This window comes from Scyliorhinus canicula, chromosome 22 (genome assembly GCF_902713615.1).
Source record: "Scyliorhinus canicula chromosome 22, sScyCan1.1, whole genome shotgun sequence".
Taxonomy (NCBI): Eukaryota; Metazoa; Chordata; class Chondrichthyes; order Carcharhiniformes; family Scyliorhinidae; genus Scyliorhinus; species Scyliorhinus canicula.
The window spans coordinates 13558342-13577308 of NC_052167.1; the positions used below are offsets into that span (position 1 = coordinate 13558342).

At 44.3% G+C, this 18967-nt stretch overlaps 1 protein-coding gene across 26 annotated transcripts in view; it reads left to right on the forward strand.

The window, feature by feature from the left end:
- The window catches only part of kcnma1a (potassium large conductance calcium-activated channel, subfamily M, alpha member 1a), an 838366-nt gene that overhangs the window by 648975 nt on the left and 170424 nt on the right, over positions 1 to 18967 (forward strand). For all 26 annotated transcript variants that reach the window (XM_038783288.1, XM_038783287.1, XM_038783293.1 and 23 more), the window contains 2 exons: positions 3831 to 3940; positions 14770 to 14838. In XM_038783288.1, the coding sequence (XP_038639216.1) occupies positions 3831 to 3940; positions 14770 to 14838 (179 nt within the window). The remainder of the gene's footprint in view (positions 1 to 3830; positions 3941 to 14769; positions 14839 to 18967) is intronic.

Here is an 18967-nt window from a genome sequence, read left to right on the forward strand (position 1 = left end):
TAATGGTTTCAAAATATCAGCAGTCGTCATTGTAAAGTTCTATTTTTCCACATTGGAGAACTTGGCTCTCATAAATAATCGTAGCAGCTCGTACAAACCTGATTACTGGGGAAGGACCCCTGTGACCTGCCACATCAACAGGCACTTATCACTGCTGCGTCTGAGGTGGCGCATGTAACTCAGGGCTGCTAGTCACCATGCACGCTTGGAGATCTTTAAACACATCTGCAATACCATTTTCCGTAGCGTTACCCTTACCAGTTATTCACAAATGACTTTCATTGTTGCCTCATCCTCAGAAATATTGATTAAAGTGACAGCTTTCCTCTGGTTTGGCTCATTGATAAAGAACGTTTTTTTAAAAAGTCATAACAAACACTTCTTAATTGTTTCCAAATGATGCAATCCAGCCTGTTCAGTTGGGTTCCATGGCTCGGGTTATACTGTTCAATGAAGAACAGTGGCCAACATTTAAAACTCAATCTGCCGCACCAAAACAGATCAATTGGTCACTTTTCTTATTCACTTTCAGGTGATCTGTTGCTTGCCAAAAAGATTACACCCAAAACAGTTGTGGCTACATTCGAAAAGTATTTAATTGGCTGTGAGAATCTGCAGACTGGAAAGATCCTGCACAAACGTGTTCTTTCTTGAGTTTAAAACATGGGAAATAGTCCTAAAACAATGTTTGCACAAAACGTAATCCTCAACCCAAACGAGGGATGTTCCCTGACCAGTCAATTTTAAATTTTATTTTAATTTAAGAAACCACGGGGAGAGAGCCCGGCTCCAAAATGTAGAACATTCGCCCAAAATTGAGCAGAGCAAATGAACAAAAAAAAAAAAACAAGTGAGCAATGGATGAGTTGTAACTGAGATAGGTTTTAACAATCTGAAGGCTGTAGGAAGGAGCAAGACTGATGACAGAAAGGCACACACACAGTTTGCCATTCTATCAAAGAATGAGATATGTTGGGATAGGAGACGACACAGTGAGGATGTGGAAGGTAGGAAGGATATGCAGGATGGCCTCTTTGGACCTGAGAAGGAACAAAGTGAGCAAAGTTCATGGGAGCGCTAGTTTAAGGTGGTACGGTGCAAGAAGGTTTGCAGGAGATTTATTGGAGATGAGTTGAAACAATGCAGTGAATTTAACTAGCTGGGCACATTTTGCACCCACAAAATGTTTTGTTTTATTGGGTTCTGTTGAATGTTTTGCTGAGTTCTTGTTCCGCTGGCCAACAATACAAAAGCATTGTCTGCTGGCATAGGCAACCTCCGTGCCACACTGTACAATTCTGTGTAACAGGTTTAAAACTGTTCGTGAAGTATGTCAAGGCAAGGGGGAGACCAAACATAATGAGTGTTAATAATGTCACAAGGCACCAGATGAAAAATAATTCAGAAAAATGCTTTTTTCAGAAAAGTTTTGAAAGTTTAACCAACATTTTGAACCATGTTAAAGTTCTGATCCCATCATGTTTGAACTGTTCAACCACCTATGTCCCCTGTCCCATGTTGTGTTGGTTTATCAAAGGTGGTTTTCCGATTGTGCGTTGAGAGACCAATTGACCAGTGATTTTCCCTTTCGCCCACCCAGTTAATGCGTGTGGTTAATGCCCAAAGAATTTCCCGTCTCTCTCATTCCTTACTCCCTCCCCCCATGTTGTACAGAATTTTCTGGCATCCCATTTCCACTCAGTATTCTGGAACTTTCCAGACGATTATAACTAATCGGGAGTGGAAGACGTATGCTTATTTTTCTTTCCCAGCAATTTTTTTTTTCTGAGATAAATGGGGTTGTTTGGCAATATATTTTGGCTCGCTCGCGTGCTACTTCAAGACACCTTGCCCCATGAGTATCGGGTAATAAAGTCTGATTTCAGTCTTGTGGAATGGAGAGCTGTCAGATGGAACAGAGGCTCTTTTCTTTGGCATGAGAAACAATGCCACACGCTTCCCAGTACTCAAGTCATGTCAGATGTTGGCAGAAAGCTGGGAGCAGATCATCTTCCCATCCAGTATGAAATGATGTGCGCCAAAGCGGCATCTAAAGAGATGGCAAGCTTACAAAGTAACTGGCAAAATATATCCATGTTTAGGTTTTTTCCCTCCCATGTTATTCTCTCAGTAAAGATATGTCTTGTGGAGATTATTTAACTCCTCAGGTTTGACACACTCGCCCTTCTCAGCTGATTTCTGCCCTATCCAAAAGATAACTCAACTTGGAGGTCAAAGCTTCCAGAAGTCTGAGAAGCGCGAACTCTGCTGTCCCCAAAATCCCGTGCCACAGATGTGTGCCCACGGTTCCTTATTGCAAAGTCTCTGTCGAGCAGGCTTGGAGGGCAGCCAAGGTTACAGTCGTTCAGGTTTCATTTTCTAATACTGAATCCCTTTCAAAAATAAAATATGTAATTTCCCTCCCTCATCCATTTCTACTGTCATAAAGTAATGAGAAACAATGCATTTTCAATGACCTAATCACAAGTTCGCAATTTAAAATTACTCGTTAGTCAGATTTAGCTGAGAGAGGCCTCAGCAGCAGAGTGAAAAATGAGAGTGCTTCTAATCCAGAAGGGCATGTTTGTAAAGGTTGGGTGGAATGCCACCATTTTGGACAAAAGAAGATTGTTGAGTCCCAAATCCAGTCGTCTCGAGATAAAGATTTAGGGGAAATAGCTTTGCCATCAAGGTCAATACTCAACCGAACCTTTGGTTGAGCTTCCATTAACCAATAGTGTAGCCCTACATTAGATTATCAGTGACACAGGGAGAAATAATACGATTCAGGACGAAAGCTGGTGACAGGGCCACGGGAACTTTGGTGTTAATATTTGGAGTAGAATTGAAATGAATGCTGGTAGTAGACGCCCTTGCACCTTGGCAGCATATGTTCTTGCTTATTCTTCTTGAAGTCTTCTGCGGAGCGTTTTGTGCTTGCCAAGGTAAGGATGGTTGAGATGGACAACTAAAAGTCGTTTTTTTTTTCTCCGCATAGCAGCATCAAGATGGATTTCTCCTGGTATGGTGTAGGTGAAAGCTGAATTGCCTATCATTATGCTTGAGCCTTAACCTAAGAAAGAAAAGGGCATTCTGCATTTTTCAAATGTATTATTACACCAGCTGCCAATGACTCCCATCTTGACTTACTATTCATTGGGCAGTGATTGTTCTGCAGGCAGATTGAATGCCTCCGACAGGACCAATACAACATGTTTGTGGCATCCTAATACTTCACCATGATGGATACGTTTGTAAAATCTGCGACTGCTTTAGTCTAATGTCATGAGTAGTGTAGTGATGTCTGTATTTAATAATACATGATCAGACTATGTTAAACAAATACAGGCAAATGAGCACTAGATGGCCCCACTATCAAGATCTATATAAATGTTTACCCACTCTTTCTTCGAGGAGTGTGTGTCAGGATTGCAGAGAGAAGAAAAGTGAGAAAGCTAGAGAGAGATATTAGTTATCAGAGTTTTATATCAACTTATTTAATAGTTAGTATTCAACAGTTGTTTATTTGTTTTACTAGTTTATTATTAAGAACTCACGAGATTAGTTTATGTTACTCAATAAATTTCTTATTCATTACTGGAAGACTCCGCTATCATTTAACAACTCGGCTTGATTAAGAGAGTAACAAATATAATTACATATTGTAATATAACAAGTAGAACTTGCATTTCGTCAATCGGAGCAAAGTTCACACCTAGGTGTGACCTTTGGAAACACGGCATTGACCCAGATAGAGATGATGGAATAAAATCCAAACTTTGGTTTTCCTTTCGTGAGATGTCAACTTTCCATTTCTCTTTCCATTCTAGATTGAGGAGGACACCTGGCAGAAGTACTACCTAGAAGGGGTCGCAAATGAGATGTACACAGAGTATCTGTCTAGTGCCTTCATAGGCTTATCATTTCCTGCAGTTTGTGAGTAAGTAAATAAGAGCTTTTTTTTTACTATCATCTCCAACACTGACTTTAAGCTGATTATTAGGCTTTGACTAACTCCTCTAAATGCAGTGAGTATCAGAACATTCAACTGCTTCAATTGCACAAAGTATTTGCTGCAAGAATGCCCGTGGCATGACTTAATTATTGCCCCAGGCCTCATTTATATTGTCCCAATCTCAACATTGACCTACTCCGCCAGCAGTAACGACTACTCAAGTCTTTTTGTTCCGTTTTCTGTAGCTGCTTGCTGCAGTATTTCTCCTGTCTATATATTAGCCTACTGCTACACAAAAAGGGAGTTAGAGAGAAAACAGGAAACTATAGACCAGTGAGCCTAATTGGGGATTGAACTTGATGATCATAATGAATGGTGGAGCAGGCTCTATTTTTGCTCTGTTCCTGCCTTCAAACACTTCCTTCTGACTCTCATCTTCAACCCTGGATTTCTACCTTCTCCCACTCAACATCCACCGACAAGACAACTCCTTGTATATGAAGCAGGATAGAAATGTTGCCTGAGACAAGATATGGACCCTTCCCTCTGCACAGCTCCACGTTTTCCATAATTCAATGTGAAATGTCTAAACTTTGATCTCCAGATTTGCTCTGACTTGAAGTTTGGATTGGACTTCCTGTCAGAGTGAATTCAGAAGTAGGGACATATGACAAAGCCACTTGGTACGCCAATGACAAGATCATGTGTTCAGTCAATGTAGAACTGGGTGGATGAGCAAAAATGCGCAAAGTGAGGACCAGAGGTTTAGTATCCTTTCACCATTCGTCCACCTCTGACACCCAAATTCAAGGTCAGCTCAGACAAATGGATTCAAATTTTCTCTATTTGCCAGCTGGGAGAAGCGAATGCAAAGTAAGTTTGGACAACTTCACCCCAGTTCTAACTGTGGACACCAAACTGTTCTCTCTCTCTCTCGTCTAAAATTGTCAATCTTAGTTGTGAAAATGCCTTGTGTGCGAAATAAAGATGTCACACTATGTGAGAATGGGACTAAGGCATATTACTGGCATAAATATGAGCTCTGAATCTCGCTCTACCTGATCCAGAATGCCTCAAGTAATGACACTGGGCGCGATTTAACGGAAAGGTTTCCAAGTGCGTTAACAAGCAGCAACGGCCGCGAGCTTCCCGACGCTCAGCCTAGTGAGGCCGTCACCGCGCTAAAATGTTAATTGGCCCCACGGGGTTCTCGCTGCCAATCATGGTACCGCTGGCTGATTCACCGGGGCCGTGCACGCCAGCCCTCTGCTAACACGGGAGAGCAGCACTTAAACCGATCCTGCACAGCCAACCCCACTCAACATGCAGCCATGCCACTGGGATGACCAGTCCCACGATTTGAGGATGCTGATCTGAGCATCCCGAAGAGATCGAGGCCAGTCGGGATGCTCTTCTCTTCCAAGGGTCTCGGGGGGGCGGGGGGTGGGGGGGGGGGGGGGGGGGGGGGGGTCAGCCACAGGGCAGCCAGTGCCGCCTGGGAGGAAGTGGCGGCAGCCGTCAGCTTGGACCTGGAAGGACCGGCACACAGTGCCACAAGAAGGTCAATGACCTCCACCGTGCCGCTCGGGTGAGTTTGCACCACTCCCCCCTTCCCTCATGCCTGGCACTGTCCCTGCCCAGCACCGTTCCATGCCCAGGCCCACCCATGTCCAGCAGTGCCGCCCATGCCACCATGTTTCTTCCCCCCCCCCCCCCTCCCATACAGCCCATCTCCCCAACCACCAAGCAGTCCCGTCCCGTCCCCGTCGTCGTCTCCCCCCCGGGTGATGAACCATGTGTGTGGCTAACTATGCCCCGTCTGTGTCCCCACAGGACAAGTTGGCCCACCACCGATGGACGAGGGCCCAGACGGATGGGAACGGGCCCAGATGAACAGAGGAGTCCTCACCCCCTATGAGGAACGGGCTGTGGAGGTCGCAGTGGTGGCCAAGTACGTGACAGTGACCACCGTAGAGGTCGACACACGGCGCAGAAGTGAGGGTCCACCAACCCCCACGCAGCTGACTGTCAAACACGAGTTGTTAATGCCACACAGACTGACCCATCCCGCTGACCACAAGCCCACTCTCCTGCAGGACCTGCAGCCGACAGCGCCGGCTCATTCAGAGACACCCCCAAACCACCACCACTGCAGAGAGAAACATCTTGGTGGGCCGCTCTAGAGCATGATCCAGTCGCTGAGAAGCATTGCCAAGGACATTAACACCATGCTACAGACATTGGGGAGCTGCCAGGGCTGGCAGAGACAGATGACGCAGGGGCAGCCGGGGCTCAATACAGTTACCCCTCAGTCCCAAGGTGAACCCCAAGGCCCTGTGGGCACTGACCGAGATGAGAGGGCGCTGGGTATCAACCCAGAGCCATCCTGCAGAGTGGCAACAGGAACCACCAACTCCTCCGAGTTCCATCCACCTCAGAACTGCGGGTCTCGCAGCCAGCACCCGGTACAGTGTGGCACGGCGGGGCATGTGCCACCGATAAGTGCACCGGTGCCCTCTGGCCCCAGAGGATGCCCACTAGGGGCATCAAAGGCCAAGGGATGCGGTAAGCAGCAGGCTAACTCCGCCTCTGATGTGCAAAATAGGGGGACACAATGGAGGTGGCCACTTATTCCTCCATCTCCCGCACATAGCCCTCCTGCTGTTCCAGATTGTGGAGTACACAGCAGACCCCACAAAGCACCCATGGGCCTCATTGCAACGGGGCTCCGCATCGGTCACCAGCCTCTGTACTGGCGTCATTAGCCAGGGCCTCAGCAGGTACCCGTTATCCACCAAGAGCCAACCGGCCATCCTGGGGTGGTCCTGGAAGAGGCTGAGGATGTCCGACTGCCCCAGGTTGTAGCTGTCGTGCACACTCCCTGGGAAGCGAGGACACACGTGCGTGATCCTTATGTGGTGGTCACACACCAGCTGGTTGTTCAGGCAATTGATGTACCATCAATGACCACGAGACGAAAATGGTGTTTACTACAGCAATGTAACCCGTTCCTGTTGACCTCCGGCACTCCCAGATGGCCCGATGCTCGCAAGGCGACTTGCGTGCCATCTGTTAGCCCCTGGACCTGGTGCGCCTCATCGATGGCAGAGAATCCTGCTGCCTGGCATCTTGTTGGGTGTTTTCCAGGTCAAAGTTTATAGATTTTTCTGCCCAGGCAAACAGGGCATCCGTGGCTTCCTGATTGCACTTGTGGGCTGCAGCTTGTGCGATGCTACCCAGTCCCTTTCGAGCCCTGGAATGACCCTGAGGTGTAGAGGTTCAGGGCTTTGTTGACCTTTACTGTCATCGGGAGTAGGTATCTTCCTCCTCCACATGATTCCTCGTCTGCACGGACATGGTACAGATGCCGCGCTATCCGCTTGTTGAGGCGGAGCTTCCTGCGGCACACGTTGCCCGTCGTTGTTTCGAAAGACCAGCAATACCTGTACGCCTTGGGCCATCGCGGGTCTCCCCCTCTGCGGGCCCCCCCCCCTCTGCGGGCCCCCCCCCTCTGCGGGCCCCCCTGGGCTGATGAATGGCTGGGTCCGCCTCAGGGTGTGGGGCAGGATCCTGCACAGGGGCCACTACCGCCTCGAGCCTCTCATCACACTGCTGCCGCTGCGTCCTCAGCGCCAGGCCTGCCAGCAGCACCACTGGGGCAATTTCCCCCAAGTCCAAGATATCGTCCATCCAGCGTAACATCTGTAAGAAATTAGAGAGGGTGTGAGACTGACAACCAGCGGTGTCTTCTTCCATCCCGGGACCCTCCAGTCTTCCCACTGCTCCTCTTCACCCCCCACCCCCCCCCCCCCCCCCCCCAACAAACCCGGCACGCCCAGCCCGCTCACACCCGGCTGCAACAGGGGCCCCTGCTCACTGGACCCCAGTCCCTGTATTCAGACACCTGGACCAGATATGGTCTCCTCCCCAGGGCACATACCCACCCTTTGGTTGTTAAAATGTCCCTGGTGCTGGGGCCCAGCCCCTGGATGTTCGGCTGCTGTGTCCATGGTGTTGCCTCCTGCAGTGTTTGGGAACAGTGTCCAGGCATCACGGTCTGATTGGAATGCTAGGCAATAATCCCCCACGGGACCCGCCCACCCACGGGGATTCATTTGGGATGTGTGAAGTGCTCACTTAACTATGATTACCAATTTCCAATTAGCTATAACCTTAGCCCCTCCGCCAGAGGCCTCCGAGGTCGGCGGGAGTTAGGGGTGGTCGGTGGGGCGGGCGGGCTGGGGCTGGGTATGGGGGTTGCTCCCGGAACGGGATCACATGGTCCAGGCGTTGGCATGGCGGACCCGCAAATGCTGAGCCACCCATCTCTCTGCCCCAAGCTTAGCCTGGCCCAGCCCATGGACTGCCACGTCTCCTGTTACACTACCCCCTACATCCCCACCGATGGCAGCCCACCTTGACCGTGGCTGGCCTCCCCCCGATGCCTCCCCCACCCGTGCACCGCGGCAGTAGTCCCAGTGCCCCCTGGCTCTTTGCCTGTGAGTGAAGTTGGCTACTCACCTGCTCAGGTCCCCGCAGCAGCCCTTTCTCCAGCTTCACATTTTTAAAGAGGAGTACTAATCGGCACCCGCGTAACCACTTGCTTAAGTTACCATTAGATGGAGGTCGTTCCCTTTAATTGTATGCAAATTAGGCTTATGTGGTGATTATTGGTTCCTTGCCATGCTGTGGCATGAACATAATTTTGCCAACGGGAGCGGGCTGGTTAGATCGCAAACAGATCCGTGCCTCGTGCGGATTTAGACCTCGTGATTTAACAGCCTTGTTGTGCTCTCGCAGCCATTAAATCGCACCCATTATCTATTCTCAGCTCTTGGATTCTTTGTGCTATTGAGGACGAAAAGAAATTGATCAAAATAATATGGTTGAAGGGAGACCGAGGGCAATATTTTGGTGTTCAGGGAGACCTATTTCCTGGTTGTACTACAAGACCATTTCCGAGTTCCATAAACACAACCAATTCATCACTTCCAGTATCACTTCCATGTCAACCTCCTCTTGATGTCATTTCTCTGCTCAATGTCAATTCTGCTGCCCGTCAGCCCCCTTCCCTCTCCACCTTTTGTTGCTCTCTCCTTTGCTTCTGGCTGCTTACTCCTCTCTGGCGATGATTGCTCCTTAGCCATTAGCAGATATAATTAAAAGCCTTGTGAATAACAGTCACACATTAAATGTGACAGCCTATACATTTAATCTGGAAATGAGTTATTTGCAAGATGCAAAAAAATTATCCATCACACTTTCCTGATTGGCTCCAATAACTACTATCTGTCAAGTTAACTACACTGATTCACTCAAAAATGTTGAAGTCATCCTTCATAAAACAGCAGTGAAAAACCATTTATAAGCAGAATTTATAAGGAGCAGTACAGAGAATTTCTACCTATCTCAGTTACTCATAGAAAGGATAGTGTTCTAAAATATAGGTAGTTTAATAGCATGGTATGTTGGTGTACTAATATGCTACCCACATTGTTAGGTATACGTCTCATTATTCTTCGTATGATAAGTGCCTAACCTGTGCTGGGTTTTAAAGGAGGTGAGGATGAATCAACCCCCTTCTTGCATCACCTCATAACTGCTAAATATTATTGGAAGTAAAATGTGCAGCTATCTTCTTGACCTCTTCAAAAATTCCACCGAGCACTAACTTGTCACCTAATATTAAGGTACTATTATTCTTCTATTTGGAAAGGGTAATGAAATTTAATGTTGGAACAGAAATGCAGTAAACCCTATTCAACCTACTGTGGCGAGCTATGTAGCACAATTAAAATAAATCTGTGTATCAAATCAGACAGCTGTGTATAGTGTCTAGTATAAATAGACTGATTCTTCCAAAGAATGTCATCAGAAGTGATGGGTAGGTTTTTCAGTGATGTCAAAGGCATGCCCTAGGTCAGGGCAAAGATGACCATGAAGGTGAAAGCGGGGGGGGGAAATCAAATTCAATTTAGCCCAACAAATGGATTTGCATTGGGCTTCCCAATTTAAGTAGAGTATATGAAAGCAGTTCATGTCTCAATATGGTAATTACAGTTCAGATTTTGGATTTCCCCTCGGGAGAAGCTGATTACTTTATTACAGGAGTCATGTTCATATACCAAACAACAGTCGCCTTGTCATGGTAATGGCTGCTTGGAAAACGCGCATCATCTGTTCTCATGGGGTTAATGAGATTTAAACAAGGAGGGGTTGTTATTGTCGACTAATGATGCAGTGCCACAAGGAACTGATGATCAATGAATGCAGATGTTCTAATGAGATTTAGGAATCGCCTAAAAATCTTCATTTGACACATAGGTTTTGCCTAGAGACTCAATTATCCTGTTTTCTAGTTTAAATTAAAGAGACCTCATTATTCACGCTCTCATGTCCTTGCTAGTGTTAGATGGATAATGCTATCCAATTCTCTTTAATTAAGCCCTATGATAATCAATATGTCCTGTTGTATATTGTTGCGCAAATTAATTCCTGTTAAAATTACTGTAAATACAGCTGTTTTACAGAATCATGTTAGGGAAGCGAAAGATATTATTAAACAGATGAAAAGTTGTAAATATAAGTCCTGGAGTTGATTACTTTCAAAATGCCTGATTGATTCATTGTACATTCTCAGTGATTCTTCATCCAGTGATGTGGATTCTGTGTTGGACATTCTGAAATATTCAGTTGAATAACCTGCTTTAAAACTGTAGACGCCTTAAGAGTTATTTCCAGATTCTCTGACTGTGGAACTTAATGACCTGGATTTTGCAGCTGCAATGATGGTGAAACTATAGCATTCACCGTAATTGCAGCCATGAGATTGACAGCAAATTCTGGCACCAAAGCATTGACCGTTAAATGCGGAAATTATCCAGAATGCAGTCAGTGCGTCCCTGCTCCTCCACAGGGAGTGCTATTGCCAAGTTCCAGTAGATGACAATCCTTTGAAATCGCTTGCACCACCGATGAGAGCTTCCATTTTTACACTGGCCCACACTGCACAAATTCTTGGAAAGTTATGTCTTGTTCGGTGAGGTACAATTGGGTTTTGAACAGTGTACTGAATTCATAATTGCTAACGAACAATCTCTCTGGCCCACAAAAAAATTATTTGGGGCACGCACGATCGAACTAACGGCCGGCCACACTGCGCCCGAAATGTGTGGGGCTAAATGCACTTTTCACAGTAACTTCATTGAAGCCTACTTGTGACAATAAGTGATTATTATTATTATCTTTATTTTGCTCTCCGCAAAATTTTTTTAAAAGTAAATTTAGAGTACCCAATTAATTTTTGCAATTAAGGGGCAATTTAGAGTGGCCAATCCACCTACCCTGCACATCTTTGGGTTGTGGGGGCGAAACCCACGCAAACACGGGGAGAATGTGCAAACTCCACACGGACAGTGACCCAGAGCCGGGATCGAACCTGGGACCTCGGCACCGTGAGGCAGCAGTGTGACCACTGCACCACCCTGCTGCCCCACACGGAGCACAATCTTAAAGGATAAGTCATACAACGGTGAAACCAGAAAGCACTTTTTTCTACACACAGGGTAGTGGAAATGTGGAAAATTCTCTGGGGGGAAAAAGGGTAGTTGATGTTTGGTCAATTGAAAACCTCATGTAATAGATTGACTGATTTAATTTGTTGAGGGTGTGAAAGGATACATGGGAAAGAAAAGCAAATGGCGTAGTGATACTGATCAGCCATCGTATAATTAATGGTGAAACAAGCTTGAGGATCTGACCAGGCAGCTCTTGCTCCTATGTGCCTTAATACTGTAGCCATGTTTAAAGACTTTAAGATACTCGACGACTGTTAAAATTTCATGACGATTAATAATTATGATCGACTTCCAATTTAAGTTGTTTTTTTTAATAAATGCTTTTATTCTCCATTTTCACATTTTCCTTCAAAATGTACACCCCACCCACAGACAGTAAACGGTAACAAATACAAAATCAATCCCCTTAACAATAACAACGATCCCATCCTCCCACCACCCCAAACAACGGCACACCTGTCAATATAGGCATCCAATAATACAAACCCTCCCACAGTGGAAACAAAAAACAAAGGAGAAAAATAAAAAAGGAGTCCGGGACTGCCCATGGTCACTGTAGAGTCCACCCCCCACAGTCCAACCTCTGAAAGAGCACCGTACGTGATACCCAAGAGTTGTAAACACCCCCCCACCCCCCCCGACCCACTCCTCTCCGACTCCTCCCGTCCACTGCCTCTTGTAACACTCCTCCCCCCAATCTCGGTTCCTTCCCCCCAACTTTCCACCTCGGCGAGACCACTCGGACCCTGTTCTGCCAGGCTCCGATGGCCGCAGAGCTCCCCCCCACCTCACTCCCGTTTACTGGCCAGTGGAGGCCCAGGTCCCTTTCCCCCTTGCCCGGCCCTAGGAAAGCCCAGAAATCCCCTTTTATCACACAAACCACGCATATCCACCGACACCCCAAAGAGCCCTCACTTCGAGTGAAAGTCCCATCACTTCACTTGTCCAAATATATACAACATTAGCTCCTTTATCCCATACACCCGCACGCAGTGAAACAAAAAAAGAAAATACAGTCATGAGGTTACATCAGCACATGGCCATTTCTCAATTTCTCAGTTCTGCCACAGTCCTTCTGCCTTCCCCACCTCCTCCGCTGCTTCCGCCGTTCCAAAATAAAAGTCCTTGAGCTTGTAAGCCATCCTCAGCTTCGCTGGATATACAATGCCACACTGCACCATGCGAATGTACAGTGCCCTCTTCACCCGATTGAAAGCAGCCCACCTCCTCGTCAGCTCCATCGTAAAGTCCTGATATACACATATACCAGCTCCAGTCCACTGCACCACCCGCTTCCGCTTGGCCCAGCACAGGACCTTCTCCTTCACACTGTACCTACGGAAGCACAGAGTCACTACCCTTGGCGGCTCACTCGCCTTTGGTACAGGCCTCCACGACCGATGAGCCCGATCCAGTTCATATCGGGAGGGATCACCCCCCCCCAAAAATAGTTTTGCCAGCCTCGGCCCTTCATCTCCTTCAGGCAGCCCCACAATCCTCAAATTCGGTCGCCTGGATCCGTTTGCCAAGTCTTCCATTTTTCCTCGCAGATTCTTGTTAATCTCCATAACCTTCCGCATCTCCTTCCCCATCGAGGTAAGTTGAACACCGTGCTGCATAATGTCTCCTCCACTTCCTTCAGCGCCGCCCCTTGCTTCCGCACCTCAGCCACTGCGCTCACCACCGCCGTCATCACCGGGGAAATCGCCTCCTCCACCAGCACACTCAAAACCTCCCTCATCTCCTTCCTCATTGTCTCCATGTATTTTGTAAACTACCTTTCGAATTCTGCAACCATCACCTTAGTTATTTCTTCAGCCGTAAGCAATGCGGCCTCCCTTGGTGCTCCAGCCTCCATTTTCTTTACCGACCCCGCGGTGACCTTTCTACTCCCCGACGGACTTTCAGCTGTTTTCACGGCCGTTTATTTACTGGTGCTCGACATATCCCTTCCCTGTGCTTTCTCCTGACCTTTACCGCCTTCGCTTCCCCTAGGATCGGCGTCAATCCCCGACAATTCCGTTCCCAAATGGGAGCCCTCCAACGCGCGGCTGCCTCCCGTCACCGGAAGTCCGACTTCCAATTTAAGTTGACGATGTTGTCCATTTAGTTTTATTTAAATTTCCTTTTAGTCCATGTTATACTGCACAAAATAAATACTTGTGTGGGTTCAGCTGTAAACATTACATTAGTGGCAGAAGTATTATAAATTTAATTTTACACTGATTTTTCTTCATACTTGGGTTCAATGTTTATTGCTTAATTAATAATGATTGTGCAACTAATAAAAATTGATTTTCAGACTTTTTTCTTTGTAAATGTAATAGAATGACTATAATTAGTCGAACAAAGTGATGGATGATGGGACCAGAGCTGGAAATATTTTCTTACTTGACACTTCATGTGTGTTAATTGACAAGCAAGTTGATGTACTGAATCAGAAATTATCTGGACAATCCTCTTATCGTTTGATTCATTCTCTATTAAGAAGATCGTTGCGGTTTACTGGACATAGATTTAACACAAATACACTTATGACAGACTGACTGCTTTGTGAACAGTACTTACAATTGTCTGGATTAAGGAGAAATAAAATTAGTTATTGCAGGGCCTAATATTAAGTATAGTTCTACATTTCTGTTACGCCTTGATTTTGACTTGATGGTTAAATAATGCAGCTTGGCCCTCAGGTAGAATCTCTGGACTCTCCAATCATTGATACTGTAAAGATCCACGTTATGTGGATTTTAGTCTAGATTGATCTGTACCAAGACCAGCTACAATGGACGGTTGAACAATGCGACAGAGCTTCTTTCATGTGGCATGCTTGTACTTCCTCCAGGGGCCTGTTTTCAGAAAAGCCTTCCCCACATTACTTTGAAAAATTTGGATCTTACTTTTTGGAGAATTGGCAGCACAGGAACTTGGTAGTTCCTGTATGTGCCACACCCTCTCTCTCAATCCATGCCTCGTCTACGATGCATTCTCTCGTAGCTCCAGTGGGAGGAGTGGAAGATATCTGCACAGTGAACTATCCTGCCATCCAATGAACCAGACTGTTCATTTTTTGATCATACCGCCTACCAACTATTTTTACAACTCCATGCGGAATTTGTGTGAGATCAGAACAATTCCCTTGTGTTGAGAATGTGACCGGCTGACAGTATTTGTGAAATGGTTTTACCTGCCAGAGAATTAACTATATGAAATGACTGATTCTTTGCCTTTCTTATGCAGGCTGTGTTTTGTGAAGCTGAAGCTGTTATTGTTAGCCATAGAGTACAAATCGAACACAAGGGAAAGCAGGTGAGTACCACAGTCTTTCTTGTGAATTGTGAGTATTAATTGCATCACAAGTCTTCCTAATCGACCAGACTGTCAGGAGAACACTAAATGTTGACAAAGCCATTCAGTTGTTGCTACAAACTCAGCATCTTCTAACTCCATTTTCACATTGGCAATTTAAATCTGATTAAAAGCCTGTTGAAACCTTTTATTCCTTTGCCATGTTGGTTGCAGAGTCAATGGTGGAGTTGAAGAAGGAGTAGAAAGAAGCTGTACAATTGAAACAATTACTGTGATGTACAGCTCTCCCAATGTGTTTCCTTAACTCATTGGGGGGATTGGTTCTTCCCACATCATTGCCAATAAAAACATTGCACACATGAGTATTGCAAGGAATGTTAACTAATGGGACATCAAATATTTAAATATTTCTTCAAAATCACAATGTCAAATTTATTTGCTGTATCAATATCCTTTGTTTGCTGCTGCCTCATCTCGTTTAATACAGCACACTCGTATAAACTGATACAATGGGCAGATATTAAATCTTTTTTTGTTGCAAAAATATATTGCAACTAGCCTTTTTCCGCCTTTTGAAAAGCCTGACAAATGAGTCTGGAAAAACCCAAAGTAGATGAGGAAATTACACCAACTGTATCACTGGCTGACTCATGTTGGATTCTGCTTGTTTTATATTGGAAATAAATAAACCCTTGCAGGAGGTAATAACTTGCAAAAAACTGAGAATGGGTCAAAAAGCTCCAGTGGTGATTAGGGAAACACCTACTACTGATTTGCATTCCTGGAAGAGGAATATTAAAAGGCTGACAGTAGTGTTGGTTTATCATTGCAGCCCATATAAATTGTAGTTCCATGGTGGTGCTGATTTCCATTATTTTCCATGGAAATATCATGACCTTTCCGTCAGTACACTGTTAGTAAAACATGTTCTTCAATAAAATTATCATAACAGAGCTGAGCAAGGTTAATTGTTTAAAGTTAATTGTTAACATTCTTCAAATTTACCAACCTTTTAATCAGAAATGCCTTTACATTTCAAAGTTACTTCATATGTAGTCACCGCTGTCACCTTGATTGATGGTGAAGTGCCGCCCAGGAATTATTGATATCTTTGAAGGTTATGTGATGCATGGTCGGTAAACTCTTGCTCATTAGTCATTATTGGAATAAGATGATCGCCACTGGCCATAGACAGCAGTTAAGTGCTCTGCAAGCGTAGCCCATCCTATCCAGTGCCAGTTTGTACCATTCAAAGTCGATTCGGGCATATTTCCACATAACAATAGATCTGAAATGGAGACAAGGCATTATATATCTCATGAAGTGAACGTATTTTAGATATAGTTGGCCTTAAGTGCGAAAGGGGATAAATGATGCTGATTTTAGTCATTAACACAGTAGAAGCCACTTAATGGAAGCAGCCTCATGTTAAGCAAACTGTTCTTTAATCCACTTATTTGCATTCAGCAAACATTATTGATTCACTGCTAATCTCAATTAGCAGTAATCTCCACTGTAAATTCGCAAGAACTAAGATTACGTATCTATTCTCAGCTGTGGATATGTATTAGGTGCTAAATTGAAGACAAATCATTCCAATAGCTCCTTAAAATTGGGTATATTGCCTGGCAACAACTGATTATGCTAAACTGGTTGAAATAATTATGCTTAGCTGTATGTTACGAGTTTAAAAACTACCCAAAGCATGTAAAACACTACTCAAACAAATGCCTGACTAGGTCTGGGCAATCCAATCAGTATTTTGTTTTCAGCATAGGACCAAGAAAGCTTCTGCTCCCAAGGCATCAGGTCTTCAAAGTCAGTAGATGAGGCAAATGAGTGTCTCATGTTCATGTTAGATCCAATTTTCTGCAGACAGGGTCATTAAAGGGTCTCCACTGTACATTTCTTAAGCTGTTCACTGAACTGACAGAATATGAATGCATTTAACACTGTGTAATTCCTTACACTGCCATTAATGAAAGGTTCACAATGCACAAGTGAATGCAACCTTTATTATCAAAAGATAATCTCAAAGATACCCAATTGAAGAACTTTACAACGTTCTAAGATAGCATTGCTTGGCATTTGTACTGGTAACTCATCTTAATTTAATTTAAATGTGATGTTAACCTTCTACTCAATATTGCATACATTAGACACCAGGAAGACATAAATGAAACGTTCACATGAAGAACTATGTATCAACCAATGCTAATTAGCATGTCTAATCAGCCTCTCACCGTCATTATATGTGTCCAATGTTATATGCCAGCCTAATGTAAAATACATTTCCTGTCTAGTCTCTTCCATTAAAAATCTGATTGATTGGGTTCCACGTTGCATAAACTTCTGTAAAGTTTAAATTTGAAGTAATTTGGTAACAAGTGCATCTTTAGTCACTTTATTTAACAAAATGTTGGGGAAGCACGGCAACTCGATCAGTTAAAAGAGGCAAGGTAGGTTGACATACAGTTGTAGTCCTTTGTTTCAGGCAAGCAGTTTTAATGAAAAGGGTCACATCAGATGCTGATCAAGATGCTGTGCGTTTCCAGAATATTCATTAGTTACTTTTCCTGAAAGTTTGTGGAAGGTTATAGCAGATGAAAATAGTCGTGTTCGTTTCATTTGAGAGAACATAGGAACATTTAAAACGCAACCTAAATTCATCTTTATATTGTGTTGAAGTGATGAACAAATGGGAGGAAGGAAGATGGGAAAGCTCGATTAGCTCTTTTGAGGGCAAGATTTATTAAAACTCATGATATCATAGACACTGACTGGCCAAACACATCTTATGGCGAAATACATAAATGCTGCAAAGCAGCTTAGTGAGTGTCCAAGAATAGTGTCCAAAATCTACTTGGAGTATACAGATTTATTTTCATAATTCCTTCACACAACAGAAACAAAGTTCAAACTTTGCGTGTTTGTTACTAGGATTCCTTTTTACGTTTTCTTGTGTTTTGCCACATTTGTGTTTTTGAAGAAACAAAGCTAGTTTGTTTGTTTTATGTTCAAGTTGGAATGTTTCCTTTTGTTTTTGTTGCAAGCTGTTTGTTCCTACCATGGCGTTTGATTGAAATGTTTTCTTGTTGTTTACAGAGGTGCCAAGCGGTAAAGCTCTCTTCATTTACTTTCCAACCAATCTCAACTTTCCCTTCAATTCTTTACATCTTCCAGCTTTGGACCTCATTTCCTAGCGTACTCATTCTTTTACTCTCACCAAGTCAGCAGGATAATGCTAAAACGACACATCACCTTTTAGCCAACATATGACATTTATAGTTTTTTTTTGAAACTTCACTAATTTCTGTGGGAAAAAGTGATATTTACATATATTTTTCCAGATGGTCCTTCATCCTTTGCTGTCTCACAGATTGTGTCTCCAACCATTCCATATTAAAATCTTTGCTGGCATAAAGTTTTATTCCTCCCCAGCCCCCATGCTGATGTAATGTAAATGTCAGTCAGCCAAGGTGCTATTATGCTGTCTGCTTGTCAGTGTTCAATTGATGTCTTACATATTGTCTGTCTTCAGATTTTCATACACTTAAACAACACTTCATGTTGTCTGTGCATTCATTGAAAAGAAAGGGAAAAATGAATAGTCACAAATTTATTTCATTAGCTAATTAATGAGTTTGATCATTTTTTTTTTACAATGATCATGTTAATATGACCTGATGGTAACTGATCACACTCCATGCTTACATAGTTAATTCATTAAATGTGGAAATACGTATTTCAGAAGCAGTTTTTACCATTTCTTCACAGTTTTTCTTGCTTTAGGAAGCTTGCAGATTGTCTCCCAGTCCAATATTAAAGACAACCACTTATCATCTGAGCCCCACCCCCCCCCAAACCCTGTTTGTTGCTTGACATTGAGTGAAATATTAATGCATGAAGTAAATTAATATTTTGGCAGTATCCTTTTAGTCCAAAGATAAGAATTTGAATCTTTGAATTTTTTTCATGATTTTTGTTTCCATTTTTTTTTCAAGCGTCATTTAATTACTGACCCAGCTAGCTTTCGTAGCTCCTTGCTTATTCTCTCTTTGTCCCATGAATTACCTCTTCTTTTCCCCTATCCTGCTTTGTGTCTGTCCCTCACCTCCATCCTTTGTCT